General features: G+C 39.2%; 1 protein-coding gene across 4 annotated transcripts in view; it reads left to right on the top strand.

Moving 5' to 3' along the window:
* LRRC7 (leucine rich repeat containing 7) overlaps window positions 1-24,722 on the top strand; it is a 380,755-nt gene extending 356,033 nt beyond the window's left edge. Inside the window, exons 25-27 of one of the 4 annotated variants that reach the window (XM_043490856.1) lie at window positions 3,262-3,333; window positions 16,477-16,533; window positions 16,631-19,112. In XM_043490856.1, coding sequence (XP_043346791.1) covers window positions 3,262-3,333; window positions 16,477-16,533; window positions 16,631-16,669 — 168 coding nt within the window. In that variant the 3' untranslated portion in view covers window positions 16,670-19,112. Of the gene's footprint in view, window positions 1-3,261; window positions 3,334-16,476; window positions 16,534-16,630; window positions 19,113-21,648 lie in introns of those variants that run through there. The other 3 variants (XM_043490855.1, XM_043490857.1, XM_043490858.1) reach the window with 3 other exon arrangements.
* The last annotated feature ends 1,375 nt before the right edge of the window (window positions 24,723-26,097 follow it).

Raw genomic sequence — 26,097 nt, 5'->3', positions numbered from 1 at the left:
AGCTGAGAATGCTCATCAAATCATAAGATCGGTGTATTTTTTTTAAACAAATCCTCATATGTAGCCTTAGACCTCATAATTTTTTTAAAATTTCCCATCAGCATCAATTAAAATTGAAAGGAAAATTAATATTTACAGAAAATGTCAAATGCCTTTGAAGGTACCCATGTAATATGGACAGGTTCTGACAATTTTCTATGTTGTCAATTAGTGAATTTGGACTGCAGGGAGTAGATCATTTTATTCTGTATAACCAATAGACATTTGAACTTGTAGTACTTAAAAATGTATTGGTATTGGTTGAAATGCTGCTTAATATGGTCTTTCCAATGTGCTTTATAACTAATGTAAATGTGATTTCATGTCATGGTTCCTAATTTGGCTTATGATATTATAATTAAATTCTGTATCAGTTGTTTTGACAATTGAAATTCTTCACACTTTTCTTTTAAAAAAGGAACCATGTTCCCTCATGAATGTATCTACATAAGTAATAAATCTGATTCTGTAACAACTGTATATAGCAAAATTATAACCATATATTTTAATATGATTAACAATTGATCAAGAAAAGTTTAAATTGGTCCAGAGAATTGTCTTTTGAGAGAGAGTGAGTTAGACTGTGTGGGGTTGCATTTCTACATTGTTATTTCTTTTTATCAAAGGAATTAATTATTTCAGGTTATTTCAAATCATGGCTCTAAAATCCTTACATGTTTTTACTTGAGATCTTCTAAGTGTTTTTAATGCTTCAATCATTATTTGCGTATTTATAATAATTTAAAGGTTATAGTGGGGCTCAACTTCTCTCTCATTGTACAATTCCAATAATTTAGATATAAATACTTCATGTACAGTATTTTACTGTATACCACATGAAATCAGTAAACTTACAGCACACCATGCTAAAGAATATTCATCCTCATAATAAGAGTTAAAATAAGATGTGCTGATGGAGTAACATTGTCTCAGAATTGCCTAGATCATCTTGCCCGCTCAGTCCATAATAACCTTAGCCAACAGCAACTCTGAGTGACCTCTCCTTATCTCAGTTTCCTAATCACTTTGCACTTATTTTGATGGAGTCCTCAACCCTTTTCCTATGTGCAGTACCTTCTGGACAGTGTTTTTGAAATGGTGTGGCCTCCTTGCCCTCCCCCTTCTTTGTGCTATCCAGAGATCAGATTCCAAACTAAATCAAGAGGAAGTTTATGTAACCAATCCTTATTTCCAAGCATGACCTATATAACAGAGAGAACAACAAAAGATGCTGGTTAAACATAGTAAAAAGATTTAGGTAAGAGCAGAGAAATAGGGTGTGACTGATAAAGAAAGAGTGCAAACGAAATTATTCAAAGGGGAGCCAAAGGAACAGAGAAGTAACTGAGAACATAATCCATCCACATAAACATATGGGAGAACTTGATGTCCAGCTGTGAAAACGGGACAGGCTCAGCAGTAACGAAGGGAAACACTCACTAAGGGACAATAGGTAGCTCCTCTTCCAGGAGTCTCTGGCACCCATTGATCAGCTGGGAACAAGGGGTGCTGAATGGCCAGCATATCCAGTTCCCAGAATTTAACCCAGCGCAGGAGGTGTGGGTAGTCTCTTTCAGCTCCAGTCCAATATCCCACCCTACCCACCTAAACTAGGAATGGGAACCTGGCCTGACAGATGCCGCTAGTCTAGTCAATCATCTGTTTAGGGAGTCAGGAAGGAATTCTTTCTCCCATGGGCCAATTGGCAGAGATCTGGAGAGATTTTTGCCTTCTCACAGCACCTTCAAACCACAGTGAGTTAAGTAGCTAACGGTGGTACTGGGATGGAGTTGTTTATTTGTCACAACTTGCAGCCGGTTTCCAGTGTGATTAAGTGAATAAAATGAATGGTTCCCAAAAGTAAAAGATCTGGGATTTTGGTGATGGGCCTTGGGCTCGTGATAGGATCAGACCTTGTGGCTTTCATGGGCCGAGGTCAGACGTTGTGTCCCTTGCATTGTGGCTTACCCTCTGCCTAATCATAGGGTGAGGGTGCTCTGACTCAGAGAGCTCTGAGCCCTGAGAGCTGAGTCCTACCCCATATTATATGGTAAAGAGACCCTGTAACCCTCACACTGTAACCAATTAAATGCCTGGTATAGAAGATACCCTATAAGTCAGAAGTAATGGGTGGATAGTGCCCCTTCTCTTGTTAAAGTTTAATAAAAGTTTAAGCCTGCTGCTTAATTCCATGTATGTCTGTCCTCATTTTGCCTCTGTGTCCATGTTCCAATCCAATGGGGGCTGCGGGAAGCGGTGTGGGCCGAGGGATGTGCTGGCTGAACCTGCAGACGCTGCAGATAAACAAACAAAAACCTGCCAGTGGCTTTCCCAGGTGGGCCGCATGCCAAAGGTTGCCGATCCCTGCCCTAACTAATTAAATTGACATCAGCAGAGAAACACCAAGAGAGCACAATACAGAGGTGCTGTAACTTGGGACTGCTGCTTAGCTACTTAAAAAGTTTTAGCTTTAAAGCATTAACAGGATTATTTAAAGCCTTCAGATCAGCAAACAACAGGCAGTTGGACAGATTTCAGGAAATGATTATATTGGTCTCTTACAGGATGTTTAGCAAGCATCAATCCTTTAAAAGCAAAAGGAGTACTTGTGGCTTTTCTTTTTGCGAATACAGACTAACATGGCTGCTACTCTGAAATCAATCCTTCAAAGTTCTTTAATGTATGTAGTCAGGTACTTGCTTGATAAAACAATATTTCACTGAAGTAAAAGTCTATAATCACTGGTCTACTTCTGTTCATACAAATCTGTATAAAACTTTTAAACTTGTAATAGATAAAATTAGCAATGACAGAAACAGTTCTAACACATCTTTGAAGGGTGCATGCGATAACTGGGGTCAAATCTACAGGGTATATCCAGAAAAGCTGAGTACTGGAAGGATTCCAGATGATTTAAAATAAAAATGTCCTATAGTGCATATATAGTTCAACACCATGCTTCTGGAGCTGGACTAATCACTCTTAGTGACTGGTTCATGTATGTATATTTCTAAATTATTATTGCATGGTGACTGGCAGTTTTCTACTGTTGCACAATATCAAATCTTTTTAAATCTCAGTGAATGGGACCTTTTAGAAACTGAGCTACATAGAAATGGGGTCATTGCTGAAGTTTCTCCATTTTTAATACAAAATATCAAAAGAACATTTAGCCTAGTGCTTGGTAATAGAATCCTAACCTCTGTTACTTCTGACTTATAGGGTATCTTTGTACTAGGGTTCAGCCTGATGGACAGCATCCAGCTGCTCCAGCCTGGTGATAAGATCCTTAAGGTAAGAGGGAACTATGTTTTTGTTTAGTTTGTAATTTTAATTTAGTTCTAGATCAAATAATTTTTCCTCACTGCCAAGTAGTTTAGACATTCCCACTTTTCGTTAGCTAATTTATTTTACTAATTTAGTTTATAATTAATTCAGAGAACTTTATTTAGGGCTAGACATTTCTCTTCCCTTTCTCAGAAGGAATGGGAACAAATCAGTGTGGAAGGGATGGGAAACATGAAGAAAGGAGACACTTGTCTCAGTGTCATGCACCACCTTCCTGAGAGCAGAAGAAACCCCTCCTGGAGAAATCTCTGAGATCAGAGAGTGGTGTTACACAGTCGTGGGGCATGAGGTCCAAGCAGCATTCATTCTTCTCTGTGGCTTCTGCTCCCTCAGAGGATATAGTGCTCAGGCACAGGACGAAAGAGCTAATGGCAACATAGAGGAGGCTACTAGACCCTGCAGAGAATGGTCTATTGCCAGGGTTGGCTCAGGCTCCATAGGCTTATGCTTTGGATACACAGGATCTAGAAACTGTGACCTTTCTCCTTCCCATAGACCACAGTCTGCTCCTTTTTGAAATGAGCCTGTGGCATCAAGATGAACCTGGTAAACAATTTTTCCCCTATTGTTTTTGTCCTCCCATGTACTTTTCAGAGAGGGGAGCATTGGGCTCTTCTTTACGTACAGTGAGGTACCTGTCTCATTACCTCTGTCTACATGCAATGCACATACAGCAATAATCAGTTCCGGAGAACAGACTGACCAAAAATAAAGAATGGTCCTCCACACAGTTCTCACACACGTAAAACCCTGGAAAAAATAAATGTGCTTGGCATCAAGATCAACAGATTCCAGCTCTGTTAAACTAACAGGATAATACACTCCAAAGGAAAGGCATCTTCACTGGTAATGCCCTTTCACCTGCCCTGCAGAGTTGAAATCATGGATCTATTAGCAGAAATATGATCTCAAGCTATCTGGATGATGTGGGTAAGGATCTGTAAAGGACCCAAACTATATATAAACCCATACTTCAAATGGTAACAGATAGAACAGTCCATTTATTGTCTTTAAATGCAAAGCAAACAATAGAGCTACTCTAATTAGAATCTAATTATCTAATCTAGAGATAATAAAAAGCAGTTTTACCTATAACTTTCTAATATTAATAGTGACTAAAAGAAGTAAACATAGTGTATGCAATATTTTTTTACCTCAACAATTGTGCTGTTGTATAAATGAATAACATCATGCTATTTCAGTGTTATTCCTTTGCTTGTTTCTTGTATGTGAATGAAAGCAAGAATTTGAACATTTCATTAATTGGCTGGCAACTCGAGTCATGTTTATGATTTTTCACATTTTCTTCCAGTATAAGACCAAATTTCTGTGCAGTCACATTTTCACAAAGAAATGTGGCTGCAGTACTTTGCCTCTGCTTCACTGCGGGGATATCTTCGAAATACTCTCACCAGAAGACCTGATATCCCTTGTGCTGGAGAACAAAACCATGCGAATGGCCTCAGAAGAAACCTGGGGCCTCTTTTGTCAATTGATTTCAAATGAAAGCTCTACGTTTTAGTATGAACTATTTAAATTAAGTCCCCTAGTGTAATCCAGGGAAAGGCAAGGAAAGCTGCCCTAACGGCATTTTAGAAATTCTCCACTGGTGGAAGATCAAGAAGTAGTGGCAAAAATAACTATATTTTTTCCAAAAAAGATGCTTTTCTACAGAATCCTGAAAGAAAAGGAGGACTTGTGGCACCTTAGAGACTAACAAATGTATTGGAGCATAAGCTTTCGTGAGCTACAGTAGGAAGTACAAAAGGAAGTCCTCCTTTTCTTTTTGCGAATACAGACTAACATGGCTGCTACTCTGAAACCTACAGAATCCTGGAAACCATTATTTTTACCTGGAAAATGTATTGTCACTGTAAATGGTATTTTCAGGCAGAGTGAGTATGTGAGTGAGGGAAGCGTGATTATAGCTGTGCAAAAGATTCATAGCAGACTTTCAAACCTCTTGAACTTATCCTGGGGTTGAGGCTCATTGCATTTTGCAAACTTCTATAATGGGGCAGTCTGCAGTTACACTACTGTATCATACACCTGTGCCTCTGTTCTCCCTTGCAGTAGAAAGAATCTCATTGACTTCAACAAGCTCTGAATCAGGCCTTCATCATTGCTAATTTGTTTGCAGTTAACATACATCTCTATGAATTAATTTATTAATGTTATATTATACAATTAGTTGAAGGTGTTCCCAGAGAGCAATGAATTAAAGAAATCAGTTAACAAATCTAAAATAAGTGTTTTAAATAAGCAACAGCTAGAATTATAAAGCAGAACATTGAAGGTAGGTTAAGTAAATTAAAGCAAACAAAGAATAGTACAAAAATTAATGAGGTAAGAATATTGTCTAAAGTTGCACTAGAATGTTATCTAATGTGCAGAAACTGTGGGAGTATTCCTGATACAATCCTTTGTAGTTTGTACTGTTTTATGCAACTGTGGATGATGGATTCTACTATTCTGTACATTTTTATCTAGGGTGTACAGTTCACACCTAGTTTAATTTCATAGTTGTCATGTTATCTCAAATGATTTTTCATGATGTCATACAACAAGGACACTTGTTGACAAGCACTCACAGTACAACATATTAATGGCATTGAGTTATCTACCATTAACAGTGATATTAGCATGTGTCACTGCTCTAATAAACTGTTCTGTACTTCCTACATTATAGCCTGCTAATTGCAGAAGTGCAGATAATTTCTGGAAATGCCTTTGTCACTGGGTTGACTCAGTGCTCTTTAGAATCAAAGCAACTGATTTCAAGAGATGCAAAAGAATGCTGGAGGTGTAATAGCAGCAATACATAATTGCGTGGGATGCCTGCTTTCCATTTTAAATTATTCAGAATTTTGCTGTTAATCTGGTCTGTACTCCTTCACTTATACATCAACAGGCAGGAGTCTTCATGATATAATTAAATACAGGAAAGACAAAACATATTTATTCCAAATAGGTGACAAGTAATAATAATACATGTACCTGCAACTTTTGGAACTGCATTCTCTCTCTTTAATGCCGTCCATACTGCAAGAGTGAATGCACTGTAACTGAAAAACAATGTAGATGGTTTACCTACCAACCTAATTTATTATACTTTTTATAATTCTGATCTCACTTGGATAGTGACACAAATTAATTATGATTACTTTGTTGTTTAGAGGGAAAGCAGGTTAGAGGAGGTTGTACCTAGTAGACTGCAAGGTCTAACAACCTGATTCATGGTGGTAGCCTAGAACCAATTTTGCCTGTGAACACCATTCAATTACCGTAGGTAGCTGAAAAACAGCTTCAAGTGCAAAACAATTAAAGAAGTGCAACTGTCTCCTGTTAGTGAACTACTTTAGCAAAGTTTATCCAGTTAATAAAATAGGATTGCATGTGACCCATATGTAGAAATGTGGAGGGAAGAGGAAGCACCCCAAGCAGTCTTTCCTTCCCCACCTGTGCACCCTTAAAAGGTGTGGGAAGAAAGTGATGCTCAGCTCTCCCTCTCCTCTGTGCAATGCCTGGCAAAATGTGTCAGAGGAGTAAACTGAACTTCATGAAGAGGTATAGTAGCAGTCACAGTACCTGCCTCTACCTGGTTGGTGCCACCACTGGGGGAGTGCCTTTCAGGCACAATTAAGTCAAGGGAGTTTACATTGCTATTTTGTTCTGAAGAGTGACTTTCTAAAAATGGCATCACGGCATTCCAGGTTTGTTTCTCACAGTTTCCATATCAAGTGTAATATGTTTTTTCTCAGGACCAAACTCAAGCTGGGAAGTATCACTCAAGAAAGGTTTTACTTTTGTACATTATCACCAGTAACAGACACACACTAGGAAAATTATGTCCTCAGTTAACTTTGTGCAACCCTACTGTCTTCCAATTATACATTTGCTTGTATCTGTACAACGCCACTGAAGGCTAATGGGGTTGTGCAGAAGTCAGTGAGTGATCTGACCTGCAGAACCTCTATTACTGAGGTGTGCAAGGATGAGAGAACCCAGCTTGTGCCTGAGAGTCCAGGTAAATTTGCGGAATTGGCAAAGTATGATCTATTTACTTTTATACGGAGCAAATTCAATTTGGAATCAATGAGACAGTAACCATGGAACTCCATATGCCAATTTTTTCAGAGTAACTTTTCAGAGTAGAACTGCACATTTAGAAACTGAGTTTTAAAAACCACAATAGTGATTTGAAATAATGATTATCATTCTTAAATCAAAATGTTTGTTATCAATTTAAGGCAGCATAAATTCCTTAATCATATAGTAAATCAGCAAGCTGCAGTAGTACTCATTGTCTTGTTTCTGATAATGTTTACAATGTAGTTTAAAATTATGGAAATAATAACCTGAATATCTAAATAATCTTAAAATTATTGTGTATATAAACTCAACGGTTAATAACTTGACAATTTTAAGTACAGTATTCCATGACATGTATGTCTTTATCTGTCTCATTAATCATTTTATGACTTTTCTTTAAGATCAATATACAACTGGAATATTTTGTTCAGAAAAATTTGAAAGTACCCAGGTGATTGTATGGGATATGTGACCTGTCCAGGCATAAATATCTATAGCTTTCAGAGCTGTACAAGCACCAGAAGGAAGCAGATCTTGGCACCACAGCAGCATGGCCTATTCAGAGTCAGTTTGTTGCAGATGCTCCAGAAGAACCAGGACCATGTTGACATGTTAAAAAACAAGCTGGGAGATTTCATGCAGTCATGTGCTGTCCATCCATGCACCCACAGGTTATGTTTCATGGGCATTAGTTCTTCTCTTTATGGCCTCTAGTAGTGTTGGAGAAGCTGTCCTGCAAGTGTGGGGACAAATTGGATCCAAACCAAACTATGAACCAAGATTTTATTTTTTAAAAACAAAAAGGCATTATTGGATGAAATCTGCTTCTATGTTCTGTTCTCACCGTAGTTACCAGTTTGGATCTTTTTAAGGGCTCCTCCCTTCTTCTCCAGTTATAGAAGGGTGTTGTTGGGAAAGGATAGGAAAAGCTCCTGCCTCATCACCCTTATCCCCTTGCCCCAGTCACCCATCATTTTTACTTCATCAGCTGTATGGTCCTTGCCTCCCTTCCTGTTTATAGCTCAGTGGTTCCCAAACTTGTTCCGCCACTTGTGCAGGGAAAACCCCTGACGGGTCGGGGGCCAGTTTGTTTACCTTCCGTGTCTGCAGGTTCAGCCAATTGCAGCTCCCAGTGGCCGCGGTTCGCTGCTCCAGGCCAATGGGAGCTGCTGGAAGCGGCGGCCAGTACGTCCCTCGGCCCGTGCCGCTTCCAGCAGCTCCCATTGGCCTGGAGCAGCGAACCATGGCCACTGGGAGCCGCGATTGGCTGAACCCGTGGACACAGCAGGTAAACAAACTGGCCCGGCCTGCCAGGGGCTTTCCCTGCATAAGCGGCGGAACAAGTTTGGGAACCACAGTTATAGCTGGTCAAAAACATTGTTTTCATGAAAATTTCACCATATTTATGTTGACATTCCAAAATTTTAATTTTTTTAACCAGTTCTATTCCTGGACAACATCTGGAACAGAGCTGTCAGCTAGAGAAGGCCCAAACTGCACTTTGCAGAGTGACACCTGGTGACTTTATTATTTGGATTACAGAAATGTCTAGAGCAACCCAAACCCAAGATTGAGGTCCTGTTTTGCTAAGCACTATATACACAGTAAAAAACTGTAAGAAACAGTCCTTATCTTGAAGAGCGCAGACTCTAATAGGCAAAGGCAGACAAAGTATTATTGCCCCTCTTTCACAAATAGGGAATTAAGTCTGGTTAAGTGACTTGCCGGTGACCACAGACAGGAATTGAACCCGGATTCCCAATCCAGTATCTTAACCACAAGACCAACTTGCTTCCTCACAGTGAAATGTTGGTGGAGAATGAGCATGCTCATTCTTAGTAGCCCTATTGCCACTTATAGCTAACTAGCTGTGTCAAATCTGAGATATAAATATGTTTATTACAGTTGGTTTTGCATTTCAAGATCTATATAAAGATAGATATGCACCCAACCCTTCTGTGCATAAAATTCTCAGTGCTTAAACCAGAGTCCTGCATGTAGAGGGCTTGCTGGATTGGACTCATATACACTTAGGTCCAGATTCACAAAGGGATTAAAGTGTCTAACTGCCACTAACTGCTTAATTCCAACATTTAGCTACCACTGGCATTCACCACTTAGCTGCTGCCTAATTCTGTAGGCCTCTAAGTCTATCTGCCCGTATAGGCACCTAAATATCTGCTGCTGAGCATGCGCACAGCTGCCTCAGAGCTGATGCCCAGGTGCCTAGCTCATGCCTAAGCCGTGGCAGAATTGTAAAACTAGCCATTGCCCTACCTTTGTCACCTGCAGGGCCTGATCCAGTAGATGTACTCGAAGGCCAGAGGAGGAAGTGATGGTCGTACCTTTATAATCTTTAGCTGAGTAGTTTGCACAGTCACCCGGGATATTCTCTGTTCAGATCTCTATTTAATTGGTTATACAAAATGGAACAATTTCAACAGGAGAGACACCCCGTAATATCCCATAGCTCAGTGATTAGAGCACTCTTCTGATTCAAATTCCTGCTCCACACCAGACAGAAGGAGGAATTGAATCGACTTGATTGACTGCTATAACCACTAGGCAAAAGTTAATAAAGTGGGGAGGAAGCACCAGCACCATTGTTTTTTTGGGTTTTTTTTTCAAGAAAGGGCTTAGGCACCTAACTCCTGGAGAGGGTTCATGGCTGTTAATCCCGAGCAGAGATAGGCATCTCCCTTTGGCCTGGATTTAGGCAGCTAAATTCCTTTGAGAACTGGAGCTTAAACTGCACCTGTTTCCTCAGCATTTCCTACTGGCTGTATGAGGCAGCTCCCTGTTCAGTGTGCTGGCTTTTGTGAATCCCATTCTTAGGCACCTAACTCTCCGCAGGCCTGGGTACCTAACTTGGGACTATGAATTCCACAGTGTGGCAGGCCACCTAAGCATCACAGTACCGAGTATTGTAAGGCCTAAGTCCCTTTGGGACTCGCCCTTTGGAGAGAGACAAAGTGGGTGAGGTAATATCTTTTATTGGACCCATTTCTGATGGTGGAGGACAAGTTTTTGAGCTTCACAAAGCTCTTCCTCAGGTCAGGTCTGCTGAGAAGAGCTCTGTGAAGCTCAAAGGCTTATCCCTTTCATCAACAAAAGTTGGTGCAATAAAAGATGTTGCCCCACTCACCTTGTTCTCTCTCATATACTGGGACCAACACAGCCACAAGAACTTTACCCCTTAAGGTCTGATTTTGCCACCCTTTCTTATGTAGAGTAGTACTTTATGTAAGTAGCCAGAAGTAAGATTGTAGCTATCTGAATGTAAGAGAAATTAGTTCAATTTGTTAGAAATTCACTTTATACAATGCCATCTGCTGTAATTTTATTAAAATGGACTGAAGGCAGTAGAAATTAAACTGTGCTTTAGTCTGCATGTAAGGCAAAGTGTCCTTTTAATTTTTTTAAACATCAATAATATATCATCCAAAATAGCTTAAAGAAATAATCGCTGTGGCTTCTGAATTTTCCAAAATATAAATTGATTTAATATTGCTGCCCTTTTAAAGCTGACTTGGCTTTAGTGGATCAGTGATGAAAACTTGTACGGACACAAAAACACTGGAGAAAATAATACAGTGACTACATTGTGAATCAATGCAAAGTTGATTAAGTCAGCCCACTCATACATCCCTAAATCTGCACCTAATTAATGGCAGTGCTCTCAAAGTCAGTTTTATTGTCTGAAATATGAACTCATTCAACAAAATAGTGTGAAGCAAGAATGGAATGGTCAATGCTTCCTTCATTTTCTAACATGATATGCTTAGCCGGTATTATTCTTAATCAAAGAATGTTTTATTGTTCATGGTTGGGGAGTTTTTGTGGGGTGCCGCAAGCACCTTGGTAGGAGAAAAGGAACGCATTAAAAATGTAAGGGCCTGGTGTTTACCTATTTGGATTTTCCCCATGTGGTTAAGGAAATTGCAAATTCTTAGTTACGCAGTTTCCTCCTCCTGTGTTCTTCTATTAGAAGAATAGTTCTTCCATTATCCCCAGGCAAAACTCGAAGAAACTTTGGTCCTCAAAATGTTGTGGAACTCTTTTTCCTCTGCACTGCCACCAGACATCTTCCCTCCCATTCCCACAGCCCCATGTTTCCCAAATTCAATTTAATCTCTCATTTGCCAATGTCCCTCCTAATCTCTCCCTGAGGAGGAGAGAGGGAGGGTTCCCAGGACAGGGGAGGAGCCCTTGAAAGTTAATATAAATCAGTTTGGCTCACAGAGTTGGTGTGGGGAGGGACATTCTGTAGGAAGTAGCCAGCTTGCCCCTTTCAGAACTGTAGCGTCAAAAGCATCTGCAAACACCTGACAGGTGTTTGCCTAACCTGCTCTTAAAAACCTTGAGAGAGAGAGATTCCGCAACCTCCATAGGTAATTTGTTCCAGTACTTAACTACCCTGACGGTTAGGAAGTGTTTCCTAGTGTCTAACCTGAATCTTCCTTGCTGCAACTTAAACCCATTACTTCTTGTTCTGAACATCTCTCCCAGTGCTTCAGTTTGGAACTGTACCTCCCAATTTAACTTTCTATTTGAATAAAACAGTCAGTTTAACATTGTTTTAAACGTGCTTCTAGGACATAAACTTCTCCTCAGTATGGAACATCAGAAATGAAGAATGCTTACTAGCTGAAATAGATGGAGATGCAGAAAGCAGCAGCAAGTAGCAAAATGACCACTTTAGGGCTACAGGTACTTCTCTCTGCCAAATTTAAAGAGTGAGACCAACAAAAGGCATTTTGGAAAAAGGTTCCACTAGAGAATAACATGGAAGTTAAAGTGGAAGGCTTTTCTAGGGGAGGAGAAAGTTGTGTGTGCTATCACTGAACATATGGCCTTGTTCTTCCCTGGCCCTCCGGTACCATGGGGTACAAAAAATTGTTATTGTAGTATTAGTATTTGGCTTGAATAGCACAAAATTAGCTTTCTTTGCTCATTTCCATCCCAAGGAATTGATTGAAATCAGAGTTGTTAAAAAACAAACAAACAAAAAAAAAAGGCCCTGAGTGGCAAATGTGAGAAACATCTGAAAATGTGGATGCATTTGGATCTGGGGTATTGTTTCAATCCATTGTACAATTGGATTCCAGGCCCAAATTTTGGATTGTAGTGGGGATATAGGCTTCCCCAGAATTTGGAGGTGTTCGAATTGGGATATTAGGTTTGGGCCCACCTGGGCCTAATTCTCCTCTGCCTTATTTATATACATTTGTGCAGAAACTGATAACTACTCTCTGAGTATGGTTTTTCAACAAGTTGTGTACCCACCTTATAGTAATTTTATGTAGGCTGCGTTTCCCTCATTTGCTTATGAGGATGTTATATGGGACTGTGTCAGAAGCCTCAGTAAAATCAAGTTATATCACGTCTGTTGCTTCTCCCCAATTCAGTAGGTCTGTAACTCTGTCAGAGAACAAAATAGGTACTGTGTTTGCTTTCTCCAGTCATCTGGCACTTCACCCAACTTCCATAAATTCTTGAAGACAATCACTAATGGTTCCAACATAGCTTCTGCTAGTTCCTTAAGTACTCTGGGTGAATTTCATCAGGCCCTGTTGACTTGAATACATCTTGTAAAAAGCTGCATTATTATCCTAAAAATCACAGAAAGTTTAGTGGATTTATAGTCTTTTTAAAATGCAATTAACAGTATGAAATTATTCTGGAGTTTTTGTACTCTGAGATTATCAATAAAGTTCAACTGAAATAAATTGAAAATGTAATTCAGGGATTTTAATGAGTTGGTTTTGCTCGGTTTTAAAGCCATGAAGATGTTTACTGTCTATTGTTATAAAGAAGTCACTGAAATGAGGAAAAAAGATGTACTAATTAACGTATTAGGTTAAGGAGAATTTGTCATATGCACAGTAAACACAATAACAGAATTCTCTGGTTTGTTATTAATTCATAGCTGAATGTGACTGTTCAAAACTTTAAAGCCAGATAGTTTTCTTATGGTTTTGACATGGAGAATCCTGGGACTCAAGACATCTGTGTTCCATTCCCAGTTCTGTGTCAGACTTCTTTAACTAAGTAAGGCCTGGTCTACACTGGGAGGGGGAAGGGGGGCGAGCTAAGTTGGTCTAAGTTCTGCAGCTTCATTTACGAAAATAGCATAGCTGAAGTTGAGGTATTTAGAGCTCTTACTGCGGTATCTTCACTGCGGTAGGTCGACTGCTGCTGCTCCCCCGTCAACTCCGCCTACGCTTCTCACTCCGGTGGAGTACCGGAGTAGATGGGAGAGCGCTCAGTGGTTGATTTATTATGTCTTCACTAGAGGTAACAAATCGACTCCCTGCTGGATTGATCGCTCCGGAGGTAAGTGTAGACATGCCCTAGGGTTTGGTCTACACTGGAAACTTACGTCATCATAGCCCCCAGCGTAAACAGCAGTAGGTCAATGGAAGAATTCTTCTGTTGACCTAGCTACTGCCTCTCAGGGAAGTGAATTACTTATGCTGATGGGAGAATCCCTCCCATCGGCATAGGTAGTGTCTACACTGAAGCGCTACAATGGTTCTGTTGTAGCAGTTGATGTGTAGACATACCCTAAGTCACTTAAACATTCTGTATGCTATGCCAATATCACCACTTATAAAAGGGGATATTAATACAGATATCACATGGAACTATTGTGAGGTTTAATTCATTAATGTTTGTAAAGTGCTTTAAGATCCTCAGGTAGGAGGTGCTGTATTGATGCCAAGTGTCAATTATTTGGAGGATGAAAAGTCATTTGTTTCTGTAGCTTCCTTTTGGCCTTTTTGTGGAACATTAAATTATATCTCATTATCAACCAGAATTCTCATATTTTTCTTCAGTCACTCATAAACTCATAGATAATTTAACTGCTTATCAGGTAAGAAACATTTATATTGTTATAAAAATGGCAGGAATTTTAATAGATCATTTTAGACTGATTATACTGTAAAAGTCCAGAAAACATGACAAGAAAAATAACTAGTCATCCCAAATAACTTTTGCTTTCATATGTTAGTGTCCTTCAAGTCCAGCAACATCAACATAAAAAGAATTATTTTCAGAGAGCAGCCAATTTTCATGTTATTTAAGTGATAAAATGCAGAATATGACTTTCCCCTGTAAAAAAATGAAAATAAAAGATAACGTCTCAGTTCTTCCCCCTTACACACATTGAGTGTATCTTATTCTACAAGTAGTACCATTGACTTCAGTGGAACTACTCCAAAGAGCTAATGGTGGCAGAACCTTGCCCTGAATGAATGCAAACCATCAAGATTATTTGCTACTTACTAAAAAGTGTTTCCTATATTTGATGGGTACACAATACACAGTGATTGGGGAAAGAAAGGCTTGTGCTCAAGTGACCAAACTTCGCCAATTCTCAAAACAAAATATGGAGACACCTTGGAGAAAAAGTTGGTTGTGCAAGTTATAGTCTCCTAAAGGCAGAGTATATATGTGAAACCACTGCTCACAGGGCTCACCAGTCCTTAGGATGTTTAATGTGATGGTGTGATGAGCAGAGTGGAAAAAAGGGGACCTCTACAGGTAGAAGCTGTTCAAGGAGGATGGCAAGTCATGCAAATGAGCTCCTGTCCACCCTAGCCCTCTGAGCAGCCTTGTGCAGTTTCTCTGGGGCTGTGAGGGATGCAGGAGTTACATCCGCCATGGAAATGGCAGAGGATGAGACCTTAATCTGCACCTTGCAGTAGTACTAAAGGGGGGACACTGGTGGGCCTTCTCCACTCACACAGTTTTCATGGGGAGAAGGGGATATTCAACTCAATGGACTTTGTCACTGCTCTGTGGCTAATATAGTATTTACACAGGCTGGGATTTCAAAGGAGTGTAAAGGAATTAGGTGCTTAACTTCTGTTGAATTTCAGAGGGATTTGGGTGCGTACTTCCCATTAGTTCCTTTAGAAATACCAGCCAAAATCAACAGGGGTTGCAAGTGCTGTGCCCCTTCCAGGATCACGTACAGTATCTGTCAGGATTCCACCAAGGGCAGTCAGGGCCTAAGGGTCAGAGCAGGGGCAAAACCAATGCTGGGATAAGAGAGGATTTTGTAGTCAGGTCCGGCCAGGGTTGATACCAAGTGTATGAGTCAGGTTTCAGGGTCCAAAGTCCAAATCAAGGCAAAGTCAAGCCAGCGATTCAAGAGCAAGGAACAGTTATGACAGCTACAGAAGTTCTATACTGTTGTCTGGAAACTTCTTGGAATACCCCTTGGATTTATATAGGGCAAGGAGCAACAGGGTTTCTGTCTGTCAAACCCTTGAGATGGAACTTCCCATGGTCTTGGTCCATAGCAAATCATAGGAAGTGAAAGACAAGTTAGTTACAGCTGCTGCTGGGTGACAACCTGGAGCTGCCAGCTGCCTGGTAGCTCTACAGGCCTGGATACTAGACTTAGACTTTAAGGTCAAAGGGGACCATCGTGAGCTTCTAGTCTGACCTCCTGCACATTGCAGGCCACAGAACCTCACCTCACCTGTGGGGCCTTACAATATGACTCTATTTCCAAGGTGATTATATGTGCTTTAGTGTGCATCTTGAGACAAATGTGGCTAATCCAGTTCCTCTGAGCTAGGAAGTATATCTAACCTGTAGGTATACAACAAACAGTAATGGGTCATAGAGTGGCCCATTTTAGCTTGAAGAAGCTAAAATTCCATCATCAAGCTGAAGGATGATTGAGGTAATTTCCCTTTCTCCGTTGGATTTCATCTCACTACTAGATACTGCCCCACCAGAGATTATTTACCACAAGGAATCTTAATACCCTCTGACAAGCCAATACGGGTTATTATATGTGATTGAACTGTACTATCAGAGTCTGAATTAGACAGTAAGTAACTGGGGTCAGGGACTGTCATCTTAAATATTTGTTCTGTACCAAATGCACTGCTGACACTCAGTAAATAATAAGTTATTAATAATGTTAACACAGTGGCAAATTATCCAGAACCCAGCCACTATGCTTTCCTTTTTCAGATTTCAGAACCTGGCCATTGCTTAAATTCTGGCCAACAAACTTGGGATGGATTCTTGGTAAGTCTGCCATTGAATTAGACTTGATGAGGATTTTCTGTAAAGATGGTATAAATAGTGAAAAAAATGTTATAAAACTTATTTCTTTTCATTGCAGATGGCAGTGAGAACACATGAAGAGGCAGATACTTCCTGATCACATTTCAGAGTCAATCTTCCATCCTGAAGAAATATTGCATAACACAGTCCATTGTAGAGCACGTTTAGAATGTCTGAGGTATCAAAAGTGAGATTTTTGTGTGTGTATTGAGGAAGCTATTTAGCTCACCCCATGTAAATATTTTGGGTCTTGCAATAACATGCATAGCTATCGGACATGGCCCATGAATGGGGAATATTTCTCCTCAAAAAGCCTACCCTTCCTGTTATTTTTTTTTAAAGTCAGCATTGAATTTTTTAGGAATGGTGTGGAAATAATGGCAAATATACAGACCCAATCTACAGAAGTTGAGCAAATCAAGTTACAAATGTTTCAGGGAAAGATTTTGGGCCAGGGCTAAAGATACCGGGAAACCACATGCTTTGCAGGTAAAGAACTGCTAATTACTGAGAAATTTCCCTTCTTTTTCAAGGCCATTCAGCTATAGGGACTTTGGAATGGATCGTATTTAATTTCTCGGTACAATAGCTCCCTATTAATTTTCAACATGACTAGGTCAGAAAAATCTCCAGAGCAACAGCAACATGAAGTGCATCTTTTCCATTTTCTCTGGAGTCCTGACTGGGAGCAGCTGAAAATATCCATTCAGAGCTACAGTGCTTCATGTCCTACATATGAAGTTTGTGAGTGTTCATGGTCTCTTGGCTTCCAGTCACGGCCTCCAGGTTAAAAATACCTCCTTCTTAACTGCTGTAAGGTATGTGACTCAGAATGAAATGTCTTCCTTCTGATAAGACTGAAGGATTTTGCTGCGTCTTCTGAAGCAGCAACAGCATCTGAATCAGAAATGATATAAAAAGGAAAACTGTGGTAGGAGTATGCATAGAGATGAGTCTTCAATTCTTTAGCTTATTTTTTATGCTTTTTGTTGCATTTTGTGGTGCCATGAGGCTGTCAGAGCCGTGATGCGTTCAGGTGTAGAGGGATTTCTAGAAGGGTTATGCAGTTGCCTTCATTGACTTGCACTGGCATTCTGAAGCTCAAAGTTGCTCTGTAGCAGATAAAAGAGGAGGTCTCCCTTAGAAACAGAACTGACAGATGTCAAAGAATTTAGAACAAAATAGAGTTACTGGTTTCCCTGCCTATTTCCTTGTGTAGTCAGTTACTGCTAGGCAAAATGCATGTAAAACTATCAAATCAGAATTCTTCATTGACATTTGGTTCACATTTTACACCCATTTTGCACTACTTTATGGAAGTGCCATTTTCATGGATGTAAGATTGTTTGGGGTCTTGAATGATATTGTAACAAAGTATCAATATACCGAGGCATTAGGAAAAACCTGTTAGGATTAAGTCATTTATTCCTGATTTTATTTATTTTATTTTTGGATAACTGGAAAGCTTGTCATTCAGTAGAAGCTGTAATATAATACGCTTCCTCAGTGAAGAATTACCCTCTTTCAAATGGTTGCCATCTCTCATTGTTCTCAGTCAAAGGTACCCACAGTAACATCATGGGCGGGGGAGAAAAAATTACTTTGTCATTTACCATCTTTTAATTTAATCTGGGCTATGGACCTAAAATGCATTAATCTTAATTGCTGGTCATCACTGTAGGACAGTGTTAAGGTTGTTTGGGTGGTCCTCACTGTACATTTCTATACTTAACATGTTTGGATCCATTTTAACTTTAATCGTAACTCTGAATTTCCTGGATTTGTAATTCTTGTTTTGTTTTTATTTTATTGGTTTGGGGGGGGAAGAGATAATTAAACATTCCTGTAATATATTTTCACAGTAAATTATTGATATGTATTCTCAACCTTGCCTCCATCTTACATAGTCATTTAGATCTATTCCTAGACAAAAAGTATGCAGGGTACAAGGCAATGGAGAGCAAGGCCTATAAATCCTAGATATACATGGATTTAATAGCATGTGTTACAGGGAGTGGGGTGATACAGCACATAGGCTGAAAGAAATAGAGGATTCCTGATTGTCATTTGTCCATATGTTACCTAACAGAGAATTTTCTTTCTAGTTGTGGCCTGTTTTGGCTGCTCTGGAAGTGTAATGATGTGGGGTAAACTGGCACCCTGGGAAATAATCCCTCTGTAAAGAGGGTTCCTCCAGTGACTAGGGCTGGTCCTATGCGACCCTCACTTGCAGAATCCAGCATCTTGTGGCTAAGAGTACACTGTTCTTTGGCTTATTCTAAGTGAGTGGAACAGATTGCAGGTAGCTGTTTGACTTTGCTGTAACAAAGATCAGCTCATGAGGGTCACTGTGTATAATGCTAGGGCCACGGAGGCCCCAAACACAGCCCTGAATGCCAGAGTATCCTTTGACGGTTTGCTTTTGAAACACAAATGAATGCCTTTGAAACCTTTTTCTGTCTGATATTTGTACCGTTTCTCAGTGCTAAATTATATTATAGTATGAAGCAAAACAAAAATTAATAAAAGGAGTTGCTCTTTACTGTAGTGTTGTCTTTCTTTTCAGCATGGTTCTGCCTGTTACTTCTTTACTTATACCTTTAAAGTACATGTACATAACTGTTGGGGCTACTTTGCTGTTATTACATGGCACTTTCCCTACCTTCTGTTTCCCCACCATCAGGAGTTTGCATCCTGAATCCTTTGCATCCATTACGCATTAGTGTGTTCATGAAGATTTCAACTGTGTGGTTGCCTTTCAAATGAGAGATTCTTCATGATTCATGAAGAACAGAATAAAATGGACTCTTTCATTTATTCACCACACATAGGGGCCTGATCCTTTGCTTTTTAAAGACAATGGATGTGTTCATGTGGACCCCCATATAGCTTCTTCGGAAATTGCAGATCCGCTCAAGATGTTACATTTCTTTATTTTAATTTATAAATATACTTCAACAAAATTCAAAACCTCTCTTACAAAATGAAAAAAACATAACAACAAATATCAGAACAAAATGTATTTCCAGCCCAACTGCTTGGGAACCTGCCTCTTCAGTCACCTCCCTATCTTTGACAAAAGCCCATGTAAACAGATGGACTTTTGGTCTATGCAAGTCCAAGATACAGAGTGGAGATCTTCCATCAGAGGTCCTGCTTCTTGCCCCTAGACATTCAAATTTAGTGACTTAGGAATTGCCACAACTGAGTGACAACTTTATGCAGTGGTTTTGTGTAGAGAGTTGCATGTGTGACTGATACATCATCTGGAATTTAGGGAAGTTAATCCAGACTTAGATTGATGTAACTGAAAGCAGAATTTGGCCCATCTAGTTCACCAACCAATTCTGGTCAAAATACAGCATTTTTTTCTTGGGATTTATAGTCATCACCTATTATTTTAAAAACTTAATGAAATCCTCATGTTTTTATAAGTAATCTAGTCATACTTTCAAATACCAGACCCCTATCACATCTACCATTCAGCTTTCTGTGGTGGGCCTGAATTCAGTGCAGTTACTCCTGATTTTTTCCAAATGTAAATGAGAACAGAATGTGGTCTAATACAACATACACATATTTTTTGTGTGCAATTTCTTGGATACAACAGAAGATAGGATTAAAACACTGGCCTACAGGAAAAAGTGCAGTGAGACATTCTCCTAAAGAGCATGTGAGCTACCGCATACCAGCAGTCAGAAGCTGATAAAGTACTTGAAAAATAACACAAATTGAAATAATCTACAATTACACATCTTCTGGACATAACATGAAAACATCAACAGGTGTAGCCTGAAAAGAAACAAAAATTCTGTGGCCCCAAGAACTTGCAGCAAGAGAGTACTGTGGCATTTTAGTCATGTGAAAGAATGCAGGACTAAATTATAAAAAAAATCCCTCTGGACTGTTGTTTCAAGTTGGCAAGGACCTGCATACAAGGGAATATATGTGACTGTGTTGTGTTGGGGCCATGTTGTGACTGCTGACTGTAGGAGTATGTGGAGTGATCATACACCTGGAAATGCTTATGTCATGTAATCAGTAGTCTTATGCTTTGGCACATTTACTTTAAGTAGCTTGTCCATAAACTGGTGGTGTCTGCCCCTATGGTGATATGCCTAGACTAAACTCAAGAGCTGGATCTTTGTGCTTCTGAGGTGGGAGTAACAGGTCTGTCTGCTATGGTGACTAGATACTACAACAGGCAAAGTAGAGATTAGATAGAACTAGATGTAAGCAACTTGCTCAGCAATTATCTATTCTCCTAATACATAGTTACCCATCTGTCATTTTCCCCGTCATTGTGAACTTTTCTGTTAGTAGTTAATGATGCATTAGACAGAATTAACTCCTTGGAATTTCATTTGGAAACTACAGTGATTAGCACCCTATAAATTGCAAAAATTATTGATAGATTCAGAGGGAATGCTTCCTGACTAAAGGACTCAGCCTGCAGCCCCTCTGCATGCAGAACTCCCAATAGCTTCATTTAGGAGTTCCACACACAGTAACTTCACCATCAGGCTCTCACTGCAGATAGCTCACTCTTTATTCAACTGACATATCCACTTTGTCCAATAGAGCCCCTCCCTGAGTGTCTGCTGTGTTCTGTCCCTTCTATCGCCGCTAGATGATGGTAGCATAAGACGTAAATACTTGGCTACACCTTCTGCTTGCTTGGAGATCTCTGACACTAACTTTCCTCCGCTTTGTCAAACTATGCTTGCTGGGGTAACATCTACTTTATGTATCCCAAGATTAAATCTATACCTTTGATGGTCCAATTAAATCTCTAATTTTATAGCTCTACTGTTATATAAGATACTGTTATAGCAGGATTTTTTTAAAAGTTATAAGAAGTGAATTGTTGCACTATTATTATTTAAGTAGAACGTTATTGTTGTTCTCTTCAAGGTATGGAATCACATTTCCACCAATCGGAAGTAATCAATGTTCTTTTTCATTTTTGAACCATCAAGTTTCTTTTACTTTAATTTTCAGCTCTTCTCCAAAAAAGGAAAAAGTGCTAAACATAACTTCATTTGATTGTTTCCTGTTTTCATTTGTGTGTTACAGGCAAATGGACACAGTTTTGTACATATGGAACATGAGAAAGCTGTATTACTACTGAAGAGTTTCCAGAATACAGTAGACCTAGTTATTCAACGTGAGCTTACTGTCTAAGTATTTTTTATAAATAGTAAACATATGTCTAGCCAGATCTAATGTTCAAACAGAAATTTATACATAGGAAACAAATTTTGCCAATTGCTGGATCAATGGCAAACATTAGTGCCAAATGTATAATACTATATGTTAGTACTGCACCTCCTGAAAAATGTTAACTATATAAATATGATGTTCATGTGGTTATGTATTAGTTTTAATTGTCAGCCTCTGGCTGTGCATTGGTGCAGTTTCTTTTTTAATCAAGTTACTTCTCAAAGTGGATTTCATATAACTTCAGAACACAGAAGCACACAAAAGCTCTTTATGAATTCTGCTGTCCATCAAAAATACTGCCTCAAAGTTGTATATATCTTTATAAAGAAAAACATATATTGAGTTGTAATTCCCATAAAATATTTCTATCACCAGTGGTATACTAAAAGATTATAGAGAAAAAATATTTTCATAGACACCACTAGGAAAGTAAATATTAAATTTGAACTTTAGTATGTTGATTTTTTCAATGCAAATATATATGCCTTATAGAAGTAACTGTACAAGTACAGTGTTTAGTGCTGAGTCCATACTAATTAGCTGAATTATTGCAATACAGCGTGAAATACTTCATAAATTATACTTTCTAGCCTGGGACCTACACATAATAGTCTAGGCAAAATTAATTGCTTTTGTCTGATCCTTTTAGCTGATTACATGTAAGCTTGTGAAATAGACAAGATAATTTTAGATAGTGATGTTCCTCAAATAAAAGCAGTGAGTGGTGGGTGGCAGGAAAACCTAATGCTTTATTTTTGTGAATGTTTTAATTTATTTAAAATTATATAAAATTTTCAGTAAATTTTGATCCCAATACTCTCACCATCCTATTCTGAGCCAGACTAGAATACCCCCGAGTAAGCATGGCCAAATCTAGCCCTTTGTGGGTAGTAGTCCCATTGAAATCAGTGGGACTACTCAGAGTCAGGTACAATACATCGCTAATAAAACTAGATGACATTTAAAATATTTTCTTTCAGAGGTGTGCAAAATAATAATAGTAGGCAAATCTTAGAACTGTGCTAAGGGGACAGCAATAGACACAGCACAAAACTACAGTACATTGGTGTTAGTTTAGTAATCAAAGTTTTAGTAATTCCTATAGCTGACAGCATGGAAAATCAATTTCTGTGCCATGGATAAGTCTACATATATTGGGTCAATCCTTTTTCCATTGAAGTCAATGGTAAAATAATTGTGACTGCTAATGGCAGCAGGAATGAGCCTCTTATGAGAGGTTTCAGAGTAGCAGTCGTGTTAGTCTGTGTTCGCAAAAAGAAAAGGAGTACTTGTGGCACCTTAGAGACTAACATTTATTAGAGCATAAGATGAAGTGAGCTGTAGCTCACGAAAGCTTATGCTCTAATAAATTTGTTAGTCTCTAAGGTGCCACAAGTACTCCTTTTCCTCTTATGAGAGTTTTTGAAGGAAATAAATTGAGTATTGGTTTTATTTGAACATTTTTAAAAAACACAAATCACCTGAATTATGGCTATTGTAGATTTTAAAGGTCACTGTCAAGACCTTTTATTTAATTTGAGGTGTTTCTCTATTGCCTACGTAATACCAACAGACCCTGGTTGTCGACAGGCAGGATCGAACTGGGGACTTTGGGAGCTTAATACATGAGCCACTACTGCATGAGCTAAAAGTCAACTCCTCTTAGCCATGGCTGTAGAGCAGACTCAATCTCTCTCTCTCTCTCTAAGTGGTCTTGGTGCCACCAGATGGGACAAAACATCACCCCAGGAAGTGTGTGGGTTACACTTGCACTAACTAAAGTTTTCCTTCTCCCCTCTGATTAATTTATATTGATTAGTTTTAGTTTAATTGAAAAATATAATTAAACAGCTTTTTTTTAAGTCACTTTATGTAATGTCCTGTCTACTATATGGTCTTCTGTTGCTCATTAGATATTTGAGGTGGGGCTTGTTTCCTGATCAATGTTTTGAATTGTCTTATTTGGATTTCATTTATTTTCAGCTGGCATTTTGCAGCTGTTGTTATGTGACAATACAGTTGGAGATTTGATTAGTCAGCTTCATCCCAATGACAAATTGTGGTTCTGAAGGAACTGGGGACTTTGGGTGCATGAGAATGCAGGGTTAGGGCTTTTGTTTGTATTTACACATTTCCTGGTTTTAAAATGGTGACTGTTCACATCCCCTTTATTGTTTGCTTTCCACAAACTTTTCACTGCAAAACTGGAAAGTTTATTCCAAACCTGCACATGTAAGTTCTCACAAAAAACAAATGTTCATTTTGTACAAGAGTTCTTATTCAGAAGACAGAAATACCATGTAACTTATCTGACTATAACTGATCCACATAGCGCTAATTTTAAATATTTACACCCAAGTAGTTTGAATTTAGTTATTCTTTCAGCTCAGAGTACAGAGGAGACATCAAATTCCTCTATTTGAAGATATTCCGCAAATACATTCAAATTAGTTATTCAAGGTAAATTATTTATTCAGTTTATTTGTTTCAGCCTGGGGTGCAAGAATGCAGCATCTTTAACAGTGTAACAGCTGCACAATTGCAGAGGCCATTTTTCAAATTCTCAGCATCATCAGCTATCCCTTTCATAATAAAACAGTCACGAGATGCTCACATCCATTCTTTATGTGCAGAAATTCACTCAGTGTAAACACACTAAATGTAATACATTGTCATTCTGTGGGAATTTCATTGTAATTTATTTGCAAAGCTCAAATAGTTCCCTTGACTTCTGCTTCTGGCAAGAAAACTGAGTAAATAAAGAGCTAGTTTTGTGTCACGTTGTAACACTGCCTACTACAGAATGGGATGCAGCCAACCATCCCTCCCCTAAGCAAAACTAGAAGACAGACTCCTGAAGCATGTTGCAAAATTAAATATTTTATTTATAAAGCCTACCACATCTTGGTGCTTTTTTTTTTTTTTTTTTTTTTTAAAAAAGAGACAAGTGGATTGACAAGGGTTCTACCCTAGGGAGCCTACAAACTACACAGACAACATATTAAAGAAAGATGTAATATAACAAAAGCCCAGTGATCTTTAGTGTGTTGTTTGTGCCATTTTGTTCTGCTGGATTTCTGAGGTCCTCTTTTTATTACATACATTGATTATGCCAATTTGTAAGCCCAAGTGTTACAAGATACTGTGGCAAGATGGCCAAGTTTAGTTTGGTGGGTCCTGCGCTTTTCTTGGCAGGGAGCTAAAATGCCACCCTTTGCCCCTGCTCTTGGGTGCCAACAGCCCCACTATTAGCCCAGGAAGCTGGTAGAGGAGGGAAGCAGCAGAGGTGGGGTCTAGGTTTGCTCCTCACTCTGAGTCCCAGCCCCCCTCAGCCCCTGTGGGTTTCTTACCCTCAGTCCTTAGATACTCAGGGGGAAGGGAGTCTCCCTGTCCTGCTGGACAGGGTCTCCCTTACTCCAATTCACAAGTCTCACAACACATCTCCAAGCTCCAGTCCTTCTTCCTCCTCCTCTGGCTGCCTGAGGCAGGGGGTTTTATTAGGTTCCTAACAGGGCCTTAATTGACTGCAGATTGTCCAATTAACCTGCAGCCACTTTCCCTAGTCTACAGGGAACCACGCCTTAATTAGCCCTGAGCTTATCTATCTAGCACTCTCCCACTGCTCCCTAGCCCTCCTGTATCACAATGTACAAGTATGCATCCGATGAAGTGAGCTGTAGCTCACGAAAGCTTATGCTCTAATAAATTTGTTAGTCTCTAAGGTGCCACAAGTACTCCTTTTCTTTTTGCGAATACAGACTAACACGGCTGCTACTCTGAAAAATGTACAAGTAGTTTTTTGTTCTCCCTACTTCTTCTCCAGCTCTTTCTTGTCCACTGTATAGTTGTCTAGGTTTAGATCTGCATTTGGAGACTTTAACTTCCCCCTTAATTAATGAAGTCTTTGTTGGGAATAAAACCAGACATTCCAGTGGAACCTCTGTCACATTTAAGCCTTATGCTGCAGATTTTGGAGACAACGGAAGCTTGGCTAAGTAAAAGAGCTTTTCCTGGTAGGTGAGCAGGAGTTCAGGCTTTTCATTCAGACAGTAGTTAAGCTTCAAGATGTGTCTTCCCCACTCCCCCAAAAAGCAAGCATGATTCTCTTTGTATTTTGTTGTATTTATATACAAATTGGCAGAAGGGAAGCTTATATTTTGAGCAATGAAGGAAGTCTTCATTGTGGCTAATTAGGATGTGGTATTCTTGTTTTGATGTAACACACCTTTTGTCTTTTCTGGAGAGATTCAGTAGATGCAGTTAGGAAGTAACATGTTACATGCATACCTATCTTGTTAAACT

The sequence above is a fragment of the Dermochelys coriacea genome, chromosome 8 (assembly GCF_009764565.3).
Source record: "Dermochelys coriacea isolate rDerCor1 chromosome 8, rDerCor1.pri.v4, whole genome shotgun sequence".
Lineage (NCBI taxonomy): Eukaryota > Metazoa > Chordata > Testudines > Dermochelyidae > Dermochelys > Dermochelys coriacea.
This window is presented reverse-complemented; position numbering and strand designations above follow the sequence as displayed.